The sequence below is a fragment of the Adiantum capillus-veneris genome, chromosome 13 (assembly GCF_014529385.1).
Source record: "Adiantum capillus-veneris isolate H3 chromosome 13, ASM1452938v2, whole genome shotgun sequence".
Taxonomy (NCBI): Eukaryota; Viridiplantae; Streptophyta; class Polypodiopsida; order Polypodiales; family Pteridaceae; genus Adiantum; species Adiantum capillus-veneris.
In genome coordinates this window covers 10,475,381-10,493,557 of record NC_140943.1, presented here as the reverse complement: position 1 = coordinate 10,493,557, position 18,177 = coordinate 10,475,381, and the positions used below count along the sequence as shown (strand labels likewise).

The 18,177-nt window shown below is 42.2% G+C and overlaps 1 protein-coding gene across 10 annotated transcripts in view; it reads right to left on the bottom strand.

Annotated features, from left to right (window-relative positions):
• The window catches only part of ATM (Serine/Threonine-kinase ATM-like protein), a 289,283-nt gene that overhangs the window by 148,841 nt on the left and 122,265 nt on the right, over window positions 1–18,177 (bottom strand). For all 10 annotated transcript variants that reach the window (XM_086526409.1, XM_086526408.1, XM_086526410.1 and 7 more), the window contains exons 27-36: window positions 3,482–3,528; window positions 3,318–3,381; window positions 3,144–3,218; window positions 2,864–2,983; window positions 2,597–2,785; window positions 2,391–2,512; window positions 2,173–2,257; window positions 1,953–2,080; window positions 1,379–1,520; window positions 1,156–1,296 (exon numbers count right to left, since the gene is read on the bottom strand). In XM_086526409.1, the coding sequence (XP_086382535.1) occupies window positions 1,156–1,296; window positions 1,379–1,520; window positions 1,953–2,080; window positions 2,173–2,257; window positions 2,391–2,512; window positions 2,597–2,785; window positions 2,864–2,983; window positions 3,144–3,218; window positions 3,318–3,381; window positions 3,482–3,528 (1,113 nt within the window). The remainder of the gene's footprint in view (window positions 1–1,155; window positions 1,297–1,378; window positions 1,521–1,952; window positions 2,081–2,172; window positions 2,258–2,390; window positions 2,513–2,596; window positions 2,786–2,863; window positions 2,984–3,143; window positions 3,219–3,317; window positions 3,382–3,481; window positions 3,529–18,177) is intronic.

Genomic DNA, 18,177 nt, shown 5'->3' with positions numbered 1-18,177 from the left:
ATGGCTTTCTATAGAGAGAATCTTCTCCACCCCACAAGGGATGGATTTGTGATTCGACCTAGCTACATGGATACACATGGGTTACAATGCGCCATTGGTCAGATACAGACATCTTTGCACCAGCTCGAGATTGAGACTGGTAGATTCAAAGGGATACCAACAGCCATCAGGATATGCCACCTATGCCATACAGAGCCAGAGTCGGAAATGCATTATATATGTCACTGCACAGCGTATTACGAACAGGGTTGCTTCCTTTGTCTATTCAGAGAAGGCTTTGGACCTTTCTCAAGAATCATGAGCTATCAGGACCAGAGATGTCTTGACTAGAGTTACACAAACACAGAGACGGCTTTGGAGAAAGACAATCCCAAAGACAGATTACTGATTTCTTCACACCAAACACTAGACAGATAGAGGAGTAGCCACCACTGCAAATCTCAGCCCAGACTCACACCCACGGTACTCTCATTTACCAAGCATTGGAGTTAGGGAGATCGAGACGCCCCCGACTGAGGGAAGGAGCTTCACAGCATCGATGGAGACTTCAGCACAGGATTCGAGCCATACTGTCTCGACATCCAAAGTGCAGATGAGGATGGATTCAGTGATCACTCATACCCCACACAGTTCCAGCTAGTAGTACTTCTAGTTTCATTTTATTTTTTGTACCCAGACATGGTATCAGATTCACAAGTTTGTAACAGATTGGTCTCATAGGTCATTTCGGCCTCTTGAAGACGTTAATATATCATTTCATTCCACTTCATTTCTCTCCATTTTGCTTCAATGAATGCATGTAAGGTCCCTCGTGCTGCTCAATGGCCATAGCCATGGGCATATTTGATAGAGTCCATACAGGTAACAGTACACCCCTGATGCCCAACATCACTTTTTGTACTCCAGGATTTGCATATGCTCACATAGGAGGCCTCTCAAATATAAATGAAATTGCGTCTCAAAGCGAAGTCGCTTCCATAAAGATGATGTGGCATAGCAAGTCATATCTCACAAGCAATGAGCAGCATACTGCACTAACAAAAGATAAAACCACATTATGACAAATGCCATGCCATGAACCAAGTATTAGCCCAATAAATTGACACACAGTTTATAGCCTTGTATGAAACTCAGGAAAAGTGCCAGTAGGCTTGCCTTTATATACGGATAAAGCGAAGGATCTGCATCAATTGTTAGCTGTTTCAACAGGGCAAAAATAGGAGAACTTGTAACATAATCCTCCTCGTGTCCCCCAGTAAGTCTCACACATGTAGAAACAAGATGTAACACTAGAAGCTGCAAAAGCCCATTTCTGACATAGTAAGCACATAAAGAAGCTTTTGGAAAAACAGAACATTAAAGGGAAGAGCTTAGTTGCCTGCAGTTCTGGCCCAAGAACATCAGAATACTCCCCCTTTGGTAAAGCTGATAAAACATCTAAGATAGAACTTAAAATGTTGCAGCATTCCTTATGCAGCTCAGCTTTTCCCAATGACTGCAATATTGTATGAAATAGATACCTGCCAAGAGAGGTTTTAGCTTTAAAAATTAAGAAACATTAAAAATAAGACATCCACACGATCTTTAGCATCAGTTTTGAAGTATGAGACATCTGAGATGAAACAGAGCCTACCCTTATCATTCATCGCATTGTTTTCCCTGCATACTAATCTTCTTGCTTCAAATTTCCTACTTCCATGCTTAACATAGCTTTACTTTCTTATCCCTCAAAACATATTGAGCATTGTCAACTGTTTCGCCAAGCACGTTGTTTCAAAAAGTACCAATATTCAAAAACAGAACCCTTAATATGCTATACTTAAAGCACATTCAAAAAGCTTACTATAGCAATTGAAATAGGTACTTAAAAGACACACAGAGAAGTCAAAAACACCCAGTGCACAATAACCTGAATTTCTTTAGCAAAAAATAAACACTCCTGTCTAACTTACCGACATGTGTTTGGGACTTTGACTCTCTCCTGAATAACATCTATAAGACATTCTAGTCCAGCAAGCTTATTTCTCCGATGTCGTGAACTATGGGAAGTCTCTAGTTGGAGATGAATTTGAAGAATAAACTGAAAACCACGCAGGAGCCATTGTCATACTTTCAATACCATCCAAGATTATTGACAGTAAAGGACAACAATCTCAATAGGAGAATTATTACCATGAAAACACGATCTGCTCGAAATATCCTCAAGACGTCCCTAACACCTGGGCAGGTGTTGCCCATTTGAGAGGCATAACATTCACTTGCAAAATATCAAATTGCCACAGGAATATATAAGCAAGAGAAACACAAAGTTTTGAATGTACAAAACGATGAAACTTGAATGTTTTAGTGAAACAATGAAGCAGTCATGTGTACACAAGTTCGACTTAAACCTTCCACAAAACCCATCCACCACTGTCCGTACAGAGGATATAATTGCCCCTTTTGTATGGAAAGGAAACTGAGGACTGTCAGCGACTGAGCACAACTGGAACAACCCGTTGACAATAGAGACCTGAATGTGTCAGGCAGGACGCTGGAGTTAGCTTCTTTATATTACTAAAGTGCACACACGGAAAAATGAGTATACTCAATAGACCATGTTCTTTCTTATAAGGACATCTCTGTCATCTTCTGACAAGTTTGCTATGGCCAACATCTTTCCCTGCAGAACAGAGCGTGCTAGTTCCTTATCATCTTCACATCCGTGACAATACAAGGGCAACAAGCTTGAAAAAATAGCTGCAGAAGTCTCCTTCACTAAAGTAGCAATCGGTTTTGACAAGACCTGCAACATGATACAAGTAGGCGTGTTTATCTTTCAAGTTCATATTATTAAAAAGGAAGGCTCACTCTGTGACTTGACCTTGCCAAGCCAAGTCAGCTCGTTATCACGGTTGTACAATAACAAAGGAGGTAACACCAAGGAAGTGCAGTACTTCAGGAAATCAACAGGTTCTGAATTGCAAACAAGAAGATCCCGTATCTGCACGAAGGTTTTGAAACTCTTAGTTTAGAAGGCATAACTCCTGAACGTTTAAAGCTGACAGAGTAATGCAACGTTAAAGCAGAGGAAAAAGAGCTTAAGAACTGAATCTGGTGTTGAACGAGTCTAAAGGAATCCGAACAGCACAAAAACAGCTTACTTCCACCAATGTTGGCAGAGGCAATCCAACTTTGACCCAGCAAGAGAGAATACAGCAGAGAAGATGTGATAAATACTGCCGGCATAACCAAAGTCCAGCTCCAAGAGGTCATGTTCCATCTTGAGAAACTTTTGTTTACTCTTGAAAACACATCAATAATGTGTACATATGTACCTTCCAACGGTTAGGATAATTGAGCTGCCTTGCCAGATCATCTAAAATAGTACGAGAAAGCAACCTAACAGAAAAGGAGTAGACTTTAAAAAGTAGCCACAATTTCAACTCCACAGCCTCAACATGAAAAAAAAAGACTTAACACACTTCTGTCTTACTCCAACCTGAGAGAAGGAAAGATGGCGGCATTTGCACAAATCAAGAAAACTGCCTGCAGAGGCACGCATATCAAGCAAAAGTCAGCCATGATCTGGTTCATTTCCATAATTTTTAGCACAAAATCATCAAAAGTCTGTAGCAACAATCAAATAACGATGATAAGCATGCAACAACAAATAATAAGCACAAAGTGCTGTCCAAGCAAAACATCCGTGAAAGCCAAGTAATTGATGGTAGATCTATCTCAATTCAAGCAATTCCACACTAATCTCCCAATGACAAGGCCACAAGTGAACTTCGTCCCATGCTCTTGGAACGGGGGAACATGTTAATCGCTGACAAGGGGATACGCTCAAGCATATAAGGGTGGTACGGTTTCCTCTTTCAAGAATCAACGTCGAACGTGGTCTTGTAGTTCGGAGCAATATGGGTGGTGTAATGTATGAAGCGTGACCCACCGGATTCCTTCCAAGCCGTAATACATTGGCATTGTAGAAAAGCTTCATTTACTCGGCAGTCTATTGAGGCATCATGTAGCAAGTGTAATGCATCCCATCTCCCCAACCAATTTTTTGCTTGCTTCCCATGAGGGGTTTTCATGCATCTTTATCATGTACTCCACGACCCTTTCCATGCCCATAACCTCAATTGGAAGAGATCCCAACTCAAGAAGTAGGAGCATATATGGTGTTGCATCTTAACTTGGAGAAAGTTTGTAAGAAGACGCTTTTGGACATTCACAAACTCTTTCCAAGTAGACTTTAAGATGCTCCCGCCCCACACTTCAACTCCATAAAGAAGAACCGGTGTCACCAATGTGTCAAATAGGTACTTCTTGCCCAACACTTGATGTTTCCCGCATTACACATGTTTTCAAATGCATAGTAAGATCTCTTTCTAGCTTTCAAACAATGCATAGCATATTCATGCCACTTGTGATTGGCCAAAACCTCAAGGCGAAGGTAACTAAAGCTCTCAACAACTTCAAGTGTCTCATTGTTGTACAAAATGCATGGCTTCTCCTTATAGTTGGTTTTCACAGGCATAACCTTTTTTTTGGATTCATTCACAATCAACCCACTATGCAAGCAAAAGTTCTCAAGGACAACCATAAGCTTTTGTGCATCCTCTACAGTGTGTGCTAGATGTAACAAACTTGGACACCAAGTCTAGGTTCTGTCGCGACACAACAGAGACTCACTTCAAAAACACTTCACAATTTCACAAGTCGACACGGCTCGGCGTGGTTCCGTGCCGGAGAGATTGGCCCCAAAGAGTGGTGCCCCTTTCGGTATTTCTTTTATATTAATCTGTGACTAGAGCACAACTTCCCACGGGTGATCGCTCTCAGACTCTATGTCCAGATGCGCTGAGAAGTGAGTCCCCTTGGGTCACTTATAAAGATTACAAGGGGGTGCTAAAAGCAGAGCCCCAAAAGCATGAAACTCAAAAGCAATTCAATTCCAAAAGCAGCTGGTCTTCAAAAGCTATCAAAAGCACCTATGCCAATTGCGAAAATCCATACAGCTAGGCCACGTCAGCAGTCAACGTGAAACGCGGACGTCCGTACATTTTGCTACGTCACTACTTGTCAACGCAAATCGCAAAGTTCTATATTGCTGCCACGTCAACATGTCAGTGCAAATTGCGGAATTCCATACTGTTGCCACGTGGCACTCGGGCACGTCAGTCTGTCTATGCCCGCGGATAGTCATGCCGCGTCATTAGTTTGTGACATACCTCCCTCTTGAAAGAATTGTAATTGCCCTCAATTACGCCTGCAAAACAGATAGAAGCCATAAACCAACTCAACAGACACTGACTCTCAGTACCAACGCACTAGACACGACACATCTAGCACTTGTACAAAGACGACAGTCACATCACAAGACATCACTTGACATCACACGACAAATCAATCAGAAAAAAATTCATTTCAAATCTCAGACCATGACCATCGGCAACGTATTTAGTAATCGCATCTAGATCCATTCCAGACCTCACTGAGGCCCAATTAACTAATCCTTATTGCAATCATGTCTATAGAGATTTATGAGACCAAAATGCTGCAGTCATTTCGTCTTTCAGTTCCTGCACTCAAACAAGTCAAATGAGAGACTACAAATCAATCATACTAAATTTTGTCTTTCAGTTCCTGCAGTCAAACAAGTTAAATGAGAGAGTACAAATCAATCATATTCAATTTCGGGAATTCCGCAATACACCACAATATTGGTCAACCCATTAGTATCCCTGAAACCCAAAGGGGACGTCAGTGACCTTATTCAAAAATCGGGGTAATCTGTTGACAAAGGAGCGGAGTGACTCCCCTCTTGTGCAATCCCTTTGCACCAAATTCAACCTTGCTAATATCAGGGAATCTATCGGAGTAGATGATGCTAAACCGAATACTTCAAGGTATAGTTCCAAAATCTGAGGAGTATCTACTAGGTTCTCCTACATCCACTTCGCATCTAATGCCGGATAATTCTTGAATTTAACCAGGAGCTGCCGAATCACTCTATGTTTCATCTTTCTTGCCTTGTGTGCCAAAATTTGTTCTAGAACGAGTATCTCCTCGCTCTCTTCCACTTTGGGTTGCTCATCAAGCTCCCCATCAATTGGCACCTCACTTTTTTAAGGTTTCAAGAGACTCACATAGAATGCATTGTGAATCTTTCAAGCATGTGGTAGCTTGAGTCAAAAGGAGACGTCATTTATCTTTTCTTTAATCTAAAAAGGGCCATAATACTCATGCTAAGCTTTGGAAGCGTGCCTTTTCAAAACGTAAGAGCACCCAATCGTCTTCCTTTAATTTCAAGTCGCATCAATGTCCATCTGCTGCCTTCTTGTGTCGTTCTTGAAACCTCTCTAGAGCCTTGAGGACCTTGGCAAAAGCAGTTTCCAAGTTCCTCGCGTACTGGTTGGCTTGAAAAATCTTGTCCGAAGTGTTGAGAAAAAGATGAACTTTTTGAGTACCTTCAATTGTCTCAAATGGTGCTTTCCCTGTCGAAGAGCGAACCGTGTTATTGTAGGCAAATTCCACCAAAGGCAAATATTTTTCCCATTGAGTCTTTTGATCGGAGATGTAAGACCTCAACAAATCCAAAACAACTAAATTGGCGATCTCAGATTGCCCATTTGTCTGCGGGTGGAAAGATGATAAGAACTGCAACCGTGTGCCAATGTTCTCCCAAATAGCCCTTCAAAACAAACTCGTGAATCGGGAATCTCTGTCGGAGACTATTATCTCAGGCATGCCATGTAACCAAAATTTCTATGCACTGAACAGTCTCGCTAAATGATCCGGCTTGACTGTTTTCTTCACTGGAATGAAGTGAGCTTGCTTGCTAAATCTGTCAATGATAGTCCAAATGCCATCGTGCCCACTCTGTGTCTTCGGGAGATCAAAGATGAAATCCATTGCAATACTTTCCCAGGGGCGGGTGGGAATGGGTAAAGGGTGTAGTAATCCATGTGCCTTACGCCTGTCAAACTAGGCCTTTTAGCATACTAAACAGCTGCGAAAAAAGTCGTCGACATCCTTCTTGAGTCTCTGCCAATAGAAATAACGCTCTACACCCTTCAAGGTGGTATCGATGCCGCGGGGAGCCGTAAACGGTGGACAGTGGCACTCTGTCAAGACCTTTTCCCTCAAAGGTTGTGTGACACACAACATCACTTTCTTCATCAAGTAGCCATCCTGGATGGAATATCCTGGAATTGTCTCCCCATTCTGTATGCGAGTAAACATATCGGAAAAATTTAAATTGGTGGCGTACTGATCAACCACATCCTCAAAGCTTCTATGATGGATTGCGGAAATAGCCAAGACGAGGGGCTTCCGAGACAATGCATCTACCACTAAGTTTTTATGTTCCTGAACATGGACAATCTCGAAGTGAAACTATGACAAGAGGTTAGTCCATCGCATCTACCTTTTGGAAAGCTGCTTCTATGACAAGAAGTAGCGTAAACTCTGATGATCGGTAAACACCGTGAAATCAGCTCCGAGTACATAATGTCGCCACTGAGTAAGAGCATAGATCACTGTCAATAGCTCTTTCTCATAAATCTGTGCTACCAATTCGAGCCTTGAAAACATTCTGCCTTCATAAGCAATCACATGGCCTTCTTGCATCAAGACCGCTCCTAGACTAGGACCACAAGCATCACAATAAACTTCAAATGGCTTTTGCAAGTCTGGCAAAGCCAACACTGGACCAATAGTAAGTTTCTCCTTAAGCCTCTGAAAGGCAGGCACCTTTGTCGATCCCCACGAGAAAGTGACTCCTTTCTGCGTCAAGAAGTGCAAAGGGGAAGCTACCTCTGCAAACTTCCGAATGAACCGTCGGTAGGAAGAACACAAGCCTAGAAAGCTTCTAACTTCATGAACAATCTTCAAGTCTCACCAATCGCGGATAGTCTCAATTTTGGCCGGGTCGATCTGTACTCTTGCTACTGAGACGATGTGTCCTAGGAAGTGTATCTCCGGCAAGAAAAACTCGCTCTCTTTGGCATTGATAACTAATATGTGATCAGCAATGCCTGAAATACCTGTAGCAGATGATGTCGATGCTCTCCATCATCCTTAGAGAATCATCAAAGAAAGTGCCCACAAAAGATCGATGCTCTCGGAAAATCCTATCCACCATTCTGGTGAAAGTTGTTGGAGCATTGGTAAGTCCAAAAGGCATCACCAAAAATTCATATAAACCAAAACTTGTCCGAAAGTCTGTCTTGTAGACATCTCCCGAAGCAATTCTGATCTGATGATATCCGCTTTTCAAATCAATCTGAAACAAGAGGATCCCTCTAATCGATCAAGAATATCATCGATCCTTCGAATAGGAAATTTGTTCTTGATGGTGATCTTATGGAGAGCTCTATAGTCAATGCACATCCTCCAAGATCCCTCTTTCTTTAGTACCAGTTAAACCGGAGAACAATAGGGTGAAGTACTCGACTGGATGAGACCCTTTTCAAGGTCGTTCACTTGGTTCATGATTTCTTCATTCTGGGCTCGGCTAACACAGTAAGGTGGTCGGTTCGGTAGTGTGGTTCCAGGAATCAGATCAATAGTATGGTCCTCAAGACGAGATGGGGTAACTCGCCTGGCAGGCCTTCTGAGAAACAATCAGCATGTGTGTGCAGAAATTCTTGTCGTTCTTTGTCTAGTTCAGACATGTTCGTTCATTATTCATCATTCAACTCTTTCAAATAGATAGGGTAAACAAAAAGACTGGATTTCATTAATTTGGCAATGGCCGAAGCCGATACAATAGGGACGGACTCGTTCTTCAGTTCTATATCAAGTACAATTTTTCGGCCCTTTTCATTTCTCAAGGTTGCTTTCTTTGCTCGATAGTCAACCACTGCGTTGTTCTTATGGTACCAAGGGACTCCTAGGAGGATGCCACGCCCTTCCAAAGGCGTGATGTAAAAGTCCTCGTGCCCTAAATACACCTGACAATGCAAACGAAGTTTGCCAATGACAAGCGTAATGGCTACATCTTGTCTGGGCGCCACTAGAACTGCCTCTGTCGATGGCCCCATCCTATTGGGTGTAATCTCTAGCCGTGCCGCCAATTCAGGTGAAATGAGGCTGGCCTTGGCTCCTCCATCAAAAAAGATAAGGGCTTCTTGATCTTTCACTTTGCCCCATATGCAGCAAAGTTCTGGACTTTCATCCATGGCTTGGGTCGGTTCCCATGCAATCTAGTATCAATCCTGCTTTCATCTTGTCTTTTCTGCCACGTTCCTCCGGTGCTCTAGAACTCTTTGGCTTGTCTATAGTTTGTCCTCGTTGTGTCTTTTTGGGGTACTTTGTGGAGATGTGCCCTTGTTCCCCGCAACCAAAACACTTCAAAACTTTGCGATAGTTATCTCTCTCTCTAAAAGTCAATCGGGGTCATGTATCTTTCTTTTCCTGGGGATTCTTTTTCTTTCTATTTTCATTGGTCGAGGTCTGTCTGGTCCTCTGAGTAAAAATTTCATCAGTGGGGCAAGTCAAATTGCCTGAATGTATCGAGAATCCCCATTTCACATGTCCCATTAGTTGTTGTATAGACTCAGACTTTTGTTTGAGGCAGTAATCTCACCTCTCAGTAGGGAGTCCACAGCAAAACCGCTCAATCTGTTCTTTAGAGGTGACCTTCTTAAACGAAGAGGTGGATAGAAAAGAATCCCGAAACCTCTCGCAATATGCGTCCAAAGAATCACCCTTGGTTATCCGAAGATGGTTTCAAGCGATCCTTACATCTCGTTTGTACTCCTGAGTCAACCACGCAGAAATAAAAAGCCATTTGAACTTCAACCACTTAACCAGGGCTTCTTTCCTTAGAAGAAGAGTGAAGCACCATTTTCGAGCATTTTCCTTTAAAAACGATGCAGCCCTCCTGATCTTGGACTGCTTTGAGTAATGCCCTCCAGAGAAGGCTATGTCAAACTGCTAAATGAAGGCCAAAGCCCTCAGAGCATCTCGGAATCCAGAAAAGGATTCAAATTTACTGAATGTCCACCCTCTTTAAATTCCATTGTCTTCTTGCTCTTATCTTTGAGGAAATCGTACTGGTTGGCTCTGTAAAAGTGCTGCTTCTTTGCATAAAACATTTGATTGTCGGACTCCGAACTCTTAGAGGATGACTCCTCCATAGAACTATCAGAAACTGGTCGGAATATGATCTTCTTTTCCTTTCTCTTGTTCTTTCAAAAGCTTTTTCTTTTTGCTTTGCTTCTTGCCTTTTCTGTATGTCCTCTTCACTCGCACCGGTAGAGGAAGAGCTAGAAGAACTGTCAAAGAAGAGAAAGAAGAACTGGGTAGTCCTTCACCACACACACGCTTCTGCTTTCTTGTAGATGCAAAAGAAGATTGACGGCTCAGGTAAGCGGGGTAGTCAATCCCCTTCTTCTGCTTCTTCAATTGCTTCTTCAATGGCTTCTTCGTGTCCAAAAGCTGACTGATCCGGGTCTGGACCACCTCTTAAAGTTCTTCTTCAGTAAACATCCTCGAAGTAGGAGGTTTCTTGATTGCCGGTTTGATTGTTGGTTCGGTGACTTTCTGCCACGAGTATCCACTTCAGCCATCGATTGCTCGGTCAAAAATTTTGCAAATTGGGGATCTTTAGCGGACTGAAGCATCTGCTTTGTGCACTCGTCAACCTGCTGTCGACGTTGCATCCCCAAAAGTTCATACTGTGTAGGCCGAGGTGGCCCGTACTCATCTTCTGGTAAGTCGTATTGCCTCCTCCAGCCTCAACGGTTGCAGAAGAGGTTGATTGATTCTTTTCGGAATCCATGGGTGTCGCTCTGATACCAATGTAACAAACTTGGACACCCCAAGTCTAGGTTCTGTCGCGACACAACAGAGACTCACTTCAAAAACACTTCACAATTTCAAAAGTCGACATGGCCCGGCGTAGTTCCGTGCCAGGGTATTTCTTTTATATTAATCTGTGAGCAGAGTACAACTTCCCGCGGGTGCTTGCTCTCAGACTCTGCAGTCCGCATGGCCCTTATGGACTAGGCTACACACGTGCTACAATGGCAATTACAATAGGTCTAGATGCTCTGAGAAGTGAGCCCCCTTGGGTCACTTAGAAATATTACAAGGGGGTGCTAAAAGCAGAGCTCCAGAAGTATGAAACTCAAAAGCAATTCAATCCCAAAAGCAACTAGTCTCCAAAAGCTGTCAAAAGCACCAGCGCCAATTGCGAAAATACGTAGCGAGGCCACGTCAACAGACAGCGTGAAATGCAAAAGTCCATACATTTCGCCACGTCAACACTTGTCAGCGCAAATAGCGCATTTTGGTATTGCTACCACGTTAGCTTGTCCGTGCCCGCGGGTGGTCATGCTCATTGCCAGGTCACCAGTTTGTGGCATTAGAAGCACTACATCATCTGCATACAACAAAAGCAAGATTACCGCATTGCAAATAGTGACCTCCTTAATGTCTTCTTCTTCTATAAAGTCTAGTACTATTTGTTCCAATTAATTGATGCATAGACCAAAGAGAGTTGCTACAACGGACATCTTTGATTAACCCCAAAAGTTCTTGCAAAATTTTTGAAATTTCTCTTCCCATACGCAATTGACACATCACCTTCTTATAGATTCGAGGAACCGCAAGCATAAACTCATGTGGCACTTGGAGTTCTTCCGCCCTTCTCCACAAATTGTTACCTGGAGTCACATGAAAGGCTTTCTTAAAGTCCACAAAGCAACAACAAAATCGCTTGCCTTTCAACCGACTTTCCTTCAAAAATTTCCGCACCTTTTCTTCAACTTGAAAAAATTAATGCTTGACTTCCAATCTTCTTCTCTTCTTTTGCATGATCTATCTTTATCAAAACACCTTTTGCGTGACCTATCTTTGTTGATACCATGGACATGCTTTATGGCAAAGCATTCTTCGGCACAAGAACAAATAACTTTCTTGAAAACTTCCCATTTGGTTTCCAATTGTGAGGATTCTAGGTGCTAATCCTTAATTAAGTACTTAAAACTCATGATTAAGACTTAAGAAACTTGAACTGTACTCGAGACAAGACTTAGAAGACTCTGTGCTTGATTGATTGAATGTGTGATACAAGAGCTCCTTACATAGGAGACGAAGAGACATAAATGAAAAGACACGTCTCATGGTGAAGAGACACGACTTTAGACATAACGACCATCCTTTCGGCGAAGAGTCGCACCCGTAGAGCGAAGGGGTGTGACTCATCGTCGAAGGAGTGTGGCTTTTGGCAAAGAGACACGTCCTTTGGGCGAAGAGGTGTGACCATCCAAGCGCAGGGATCCTCCTTGGCATGGCACTTTGCGTATCTGCAACTAGGAGTAGATGTATTGTTGTTAACATAGTCACAATCGTGACACTCCCTACCATTTAAAATGAGAGCCCGTGTCAAAGAAATGACTTCTGATGTTGAGAACTCTCGAAAAGCATTGAATGTTCGAAAATCTTCAATCTTTGAGTTATTGGAAACCTTTGTCTTGAACCTTTGCTTCTTGCGAAACCTTTTCGCTTTGAGTACTAAGTCCCATATCATTGCATTGTTCAAAGACTTTTTAGAGGAATCTGGCTTAATCAGGTTGACTGCAACAAGAGGTTGATCTTCAAAATCCTTCGTGTGATGTAAGACTTCTGGTTCAAAATCTTCCAATAACTGTGAAATATTTGGGGGAGAGGAAATCTTCTCAAGGTACTCTTCAGATGGGATAACTTCAACTTTAGTAATCTCTGGAGAGGATTTTGGCTTGAGATCGTAATCATCTTTCAATAATGAATACCAAAATTCTTCAGAATCATCTTCAAAAACTGTCACTTCATGACATGCAATTGGCATATCATCATCCAGTAAAGAATCAAAGAAAGCACAGTCGTCTTCAGACTCAGAATCTGCAACTATCTCCTTATCTTTGTCTGGTAACGAAGTATCACTTGGAAAAACTTCTTGCTTGAAATCATCTTTGTCTTCAGCAATTGACTCAGGAGAAGTTAACGAATTCAAAAATTCATCAATAATAATATCTGCATCTGCATCGGAAATCATATTCTCTTCATAATCCACTGTGTCATGTCGCTTGACGAGTACACGTGAGGCTTGAATCACTCTTTCCGCATGAGAAAGCCCGTGTAAAGTTAATTCACATCCATCTTTGAATAAATTGATAGTATGTCCTCGAAAGCTAATTGCTGGATCATATTGGAATAACCAATGCTAACCAAGAATCATGTCGTAATAAGATAAAGGCATGACTTCGAAATCCAATTGATCTGCATAAGTTTGAATCTCGAACTGCAATTGTCGAAATGTCTGATCACAAGTCAAAATTGATCCATCTGCTAATTCTACATCATATAAGTGAGATGTCTTTTGAGTTGGTAAACCAAGCTGTTGAACTATCTAAGTGCTGACGAAATTATTCGAGCATCCGCTGTCCACCAAAATATTGATGGAGCGACCATTGATAGCTCCAAGAAGGCTCAAAACTTGCTTTGAGAGAGGCTCCAAAACTAAAGAATTGCAATTTCGATGATGTTTCCGCGTTGGAATTTCTTTTCTAATTAGACGGATTTGGTTTCTTTGGACATAGATACCATCTATGATCACCACCGCAAATTGTACATAATCCTTCCTTCCTTGACTTCGAAGATCCATTTGACGAAGAGCCTTGCTGAGTATTGGAATGCCGATCTTGAGAAAAATCACGTCCTTTACCACGATCAATTGGAGGAACATGTGAAGAAGAGATGCTTTCAGATTGTCGATCTTGAGAATAGAACCTTGAACTTGAATAAGATTGCGTTGCTTACTGTATGAACTAAGACTGATGTTGCTGACTTTGGCTATAGTTGTCTCTGCGATCCCGCTGTGAAAAGCGAGAGCTGTTTGAAGATCTGTCACCAGGGAGAAAATTCCGTGTAGGGCGCCGATTATCGCCAAGACGCTCCACATAGGCAATTGCACTATCCAAGATGGTAGGGTCGTATTTGTGCACATCGTCCTTCAGGTTGGGTTCGAGTCCGTCGATAAAGCTGTGAAGTTTATAAGGGACTAAGAGTCTCTATCTCCAGAGTTAGCCTTTGGAACTCTGTGATGTACGCAGCCAAGGAACCTGTCTAGCTCAAGCGGCGAAGAGAGGACCGAGCATGAAAATCCGCATTGGCAAGTTCAAACGCCTTGGAAATAGCACGCCGAAATTTATCCCAAGAAGGTGTGTGTTTACCAACAGCAACCCGTCATTGCCACCAAAGAAATGATGTGTCCTTGAGCAGAGAACTAGCAAGTGCAACTTTTTTACTCTCGACCAAGTCTGTGTTTTATAAGTAAACCTCCATTTTGAACACCCATTGGTCCAGCACGCGCTTGTCGCGGCGACAGTGTATGGTTCCGGCAATTTAACATCAAGCTGCTTCTTCTGTGCAGCATTAAAAAATTTATAAAGTAATTGAAGTTCGCGATTGTCTACCTCTTCACTTGGATCTGGTTCGTTTGGTTCGTCCACTGAAGCTTCGGAAGAAGGTGTTGAAGATGATGCATTAGTAGTTCGAGAAACAACAGGTCGACTTCGAGAAGTGTTTTTCGTGTGCATCTCATCCAAGCGAGTGTGAAGTGATGCGAGGCTTATGGAAAGTGTGGCCATCTGCTGCTTGATAAGAGTAAGGGCATCGTCAGATTGACTACCTCCATCCTGAGAATTCGGCATGGTTACACCTCAAAGGGAACTCAAACAAGTGTTGAAGCAGGTGTTCTGGGACGGGTGCTCCAAGAGCGGAAACTATGTTCAGAAACAGGTTTCGACTCTGAAGTTTGAGAATAAGGAATACTTGTCACTTCGAGTGCAAGGAAGGTTTTTCGAGAATACAAGTTCAGAATCTTGTCTACGGAAAAGAGAATAGATACCCTGAACGTGTCGTCTGCCATGGGTGCGGTGCCGACTGCGTGCAGAGGAGAAGTAGATAATTAGCGCTAGAGGGTGAGAGAAGGGCAGCATGGATATACTGGAGTCCTGCTGGCTATCTTTTTTTTTATATAAAATTATAGCGAATTCACACTTATAATAAATTGGTCCTGGTCAATTTGAAGATGTCCGGCCAAGTTTAATAAGTGGCTGAATATACTGTATAGCATAAATTACCCAGATCGCTGGTCTTTTTACTCACGCAGCGTACGGACCAAGGGTTGCCAGTGAAAGGGCAGCGCTCGTATGAAGAGGTCTCACGCAAGGGGTGCGCCAGAGAAGGGGCAATGCCAGCGTGAAAAGGTACGCCAGCGTGAAGGGCTGCCCACGCAAGGGGTGAGCATGTGAAGGGTTGGCTCCAAGGGGTACACTGCTTCATATGCCCAAGGGTGCAGTGTTTCACTTCCAAGAGGTGCAAAGCTCTGTGATGAAAAGGTGCAGCCACCAACAAAAGCTGGGCTGCTGAATTTCAGCAATGGTGCGGAAGGGTGTTTGCCACCGAAAGGTTTCCAATAGCGTAATAATCAGCCAGGCCAGCGTTTCAGCGTGCCGCTTGGAGAGGGTGATGTACTGCTTGGTGGTGTGTTCTACTGCTCAGGAAATGGTGCGGTGAAAATGCACAACACTCCATGTACCGGTTGTACACACGAGCCTTCGGATATACGCCGTGCACAATTCTCCGGGTACGCGACGCACATACTCTGGGTACGCCACACTCAGACACACTACTGTCCCGTTCTGTTTATGCTGCTTTTATATGCGTAGAATTAAATCAGTGACCTCAGATCATCGACGAAGAAGTTGAATTCCATCTTTCTTCTGCTTCCATACAACTCCGGGAAAGGGATAGAGTGTAGCGTCAAGGGTGAGAGGCTAACAACCGTAGGGTCCCGGGAAAAATTTTGCTCTGATACCACTGTGAGGATTCTAGGGACTAATCCTTAATTAAGTACTTAAAACTCATGATTAAGACTTAAGAAACTTGAACTGTACTCAAGACAAGACTTAGAAGACTCTATGTTTGATTGATTGAATGTGTGATACAAGGGCTCCTTATATAGGAAACGAAGAGACATAAATAAAAACACATCTCGTGGTGAAGAGACGCGACTTTAGACGTAAATACTAAAGACACATCCTTTTGGCGAAGAGCTACAACCATTGGGCGAAGAGTCGCACCCGTAGAGCGAAGGGGTGTGACCAGTCGTCGAAGGAGTGTAGCTTTTGGTGAAGAGACACGTCCTTCGGGCAAAGGGGTGTGACCATCCAAGCGCAAGGGTCCTCCTTGGCATGGCACTTTGCGTATCTGCACCTAGGAGTAGATGTATTGCTGTTAACATAGTCACAATTGTGACATCAATGGTGCGTCATATTCAAGCTTTATCATCCATAACTTTTCTCAACCATTTTAATATACATTGGTGCCCGATTGAAACCCATATAAAGTGATAATTTATCTTCCATTTGGCTAACATTATCATGCTTAGTTATTTCTCCACATGCAAGGTCAATACACAAGGTCCGATCCTCTGACTCCGGGGTCCATTGGCTAAGTGTAAAACTCTTTATGCCATACATGATGGCTTCAGAGAGTAGCATATAGTCAATCACACTATCCCCATTGTGTTTTCTACAAATAAATCTATCGGTTCCATTCCACAAAGATACATTATTGGCATTCCACAAAGATACATTATTGGCACTGAGCATACCGGTGTCATTGCACATGTATAAAAGTAACTTTCCATAGTGATCCCGCTCTTTCTCATCCATTCAAGTACGATCATACACGTAAAATTCATCCAACTTCCTTGAAATGTATGGCATATCGAATTGTTGAGAATCATATTGCAATGTTTGTGCGAGCATTAATATCCTCAAAGACAATAATATCAACTTTGCCTTCCAAATAAGCAATGTGCTCCTCTAAATCAAAAATTGATCTCTATCCATGCAAGCATAAAAGGAAGAATCATGATGAGGAATATAGCAGCCAGTTACAAAAATGGAAACTCTTTAGGTGTCATAGTTTTCAGTTATATATAACGTTTATGCTTGTCATCTTTCACAATTGATACAAAATCTTTCAATCCTTTCTTAACAATACATGCTATCCCTCCTTGCCCTCTTCGTTACTTGAGATTTTTTAACTACATCAATGAATGTACATTGTAATCCTCCAACCTAGTAATCTTTTGTGTATCATGCTCCCAAGTTTCAACAAGAAGTACAACATCGGCTTTGCTTGTTAGTTCATCTATGCCAACCCCAGCATTCCATGGATATCCATTGCAATTCCAAAAGCATACTTTCCATCCTAATTCGACCTCATAGGTCACGCATTCCTATTTGCTCGAGGCACTTGCCTCCTCCTTGGGCACATATTTTTCATGAGAAATCTTATTGTTTTTCTTATTCCTCTCTTCATATGCCTTGGGGCACATATTTTGTTGCTTAATAGTGCAACCTTCATATACAAAACATTTTGTATCCCTCAAATAAATTTAACTATTATCAAAGATAATCTTTTGTTTGGTCTCATCCGGCATGGTACATACAATTGTCCGTTCTCCCGAGCGAGGAGCTCCTTGCTATGTGCTTCGTAAACCATAACTATTAATATGCCAAAGTGGGTTTTGAAGAAATCTTCAATAGCAATGGCAAGAGGAGGAGATGTCTCTAACTTCTCTTCTGGAATTCCATGAATAACAATGTTCTTGGAACGTCGCTCCCGTTTCTTCAACTCCTCTACATCCACATTCTCAACATTCTTTGTTTGAGCCATAGCTCGCATCAAGGTAGTTAGGTACGTAATGTTCGTTACAAATTCGGTTCGCTAGGTACGTAGTACAAAATGGGTTAAGTTTTTAGGTACGTAAATTCGTCCTTTTTTTCACAAAGCCTAAAACTAAGACTACTTCATACATTTACTTATGCATTCACCAAGACTTCAAATAAAGACTAGAGTCCACGACTCTAACCGAACAATGAAAACACAAAGTTGATCAATGTCTACAACCCAACAGAGTCAAATGTCTAATGCATAGTCTCATAAAAGTAAGAGCTTTAAAAAAAATACATAACGATAATCTAAGACTGAAGTATGAAGTCCTGACTCTAATAAGTACTGCAAACCACACACTGTACGATTTATTTAAATTTTATTTTTTTAAACATCCGTTCCGATCCCTATTCGTATTGTACGGCTATACTGTACTGTTGTACTGTATGGATC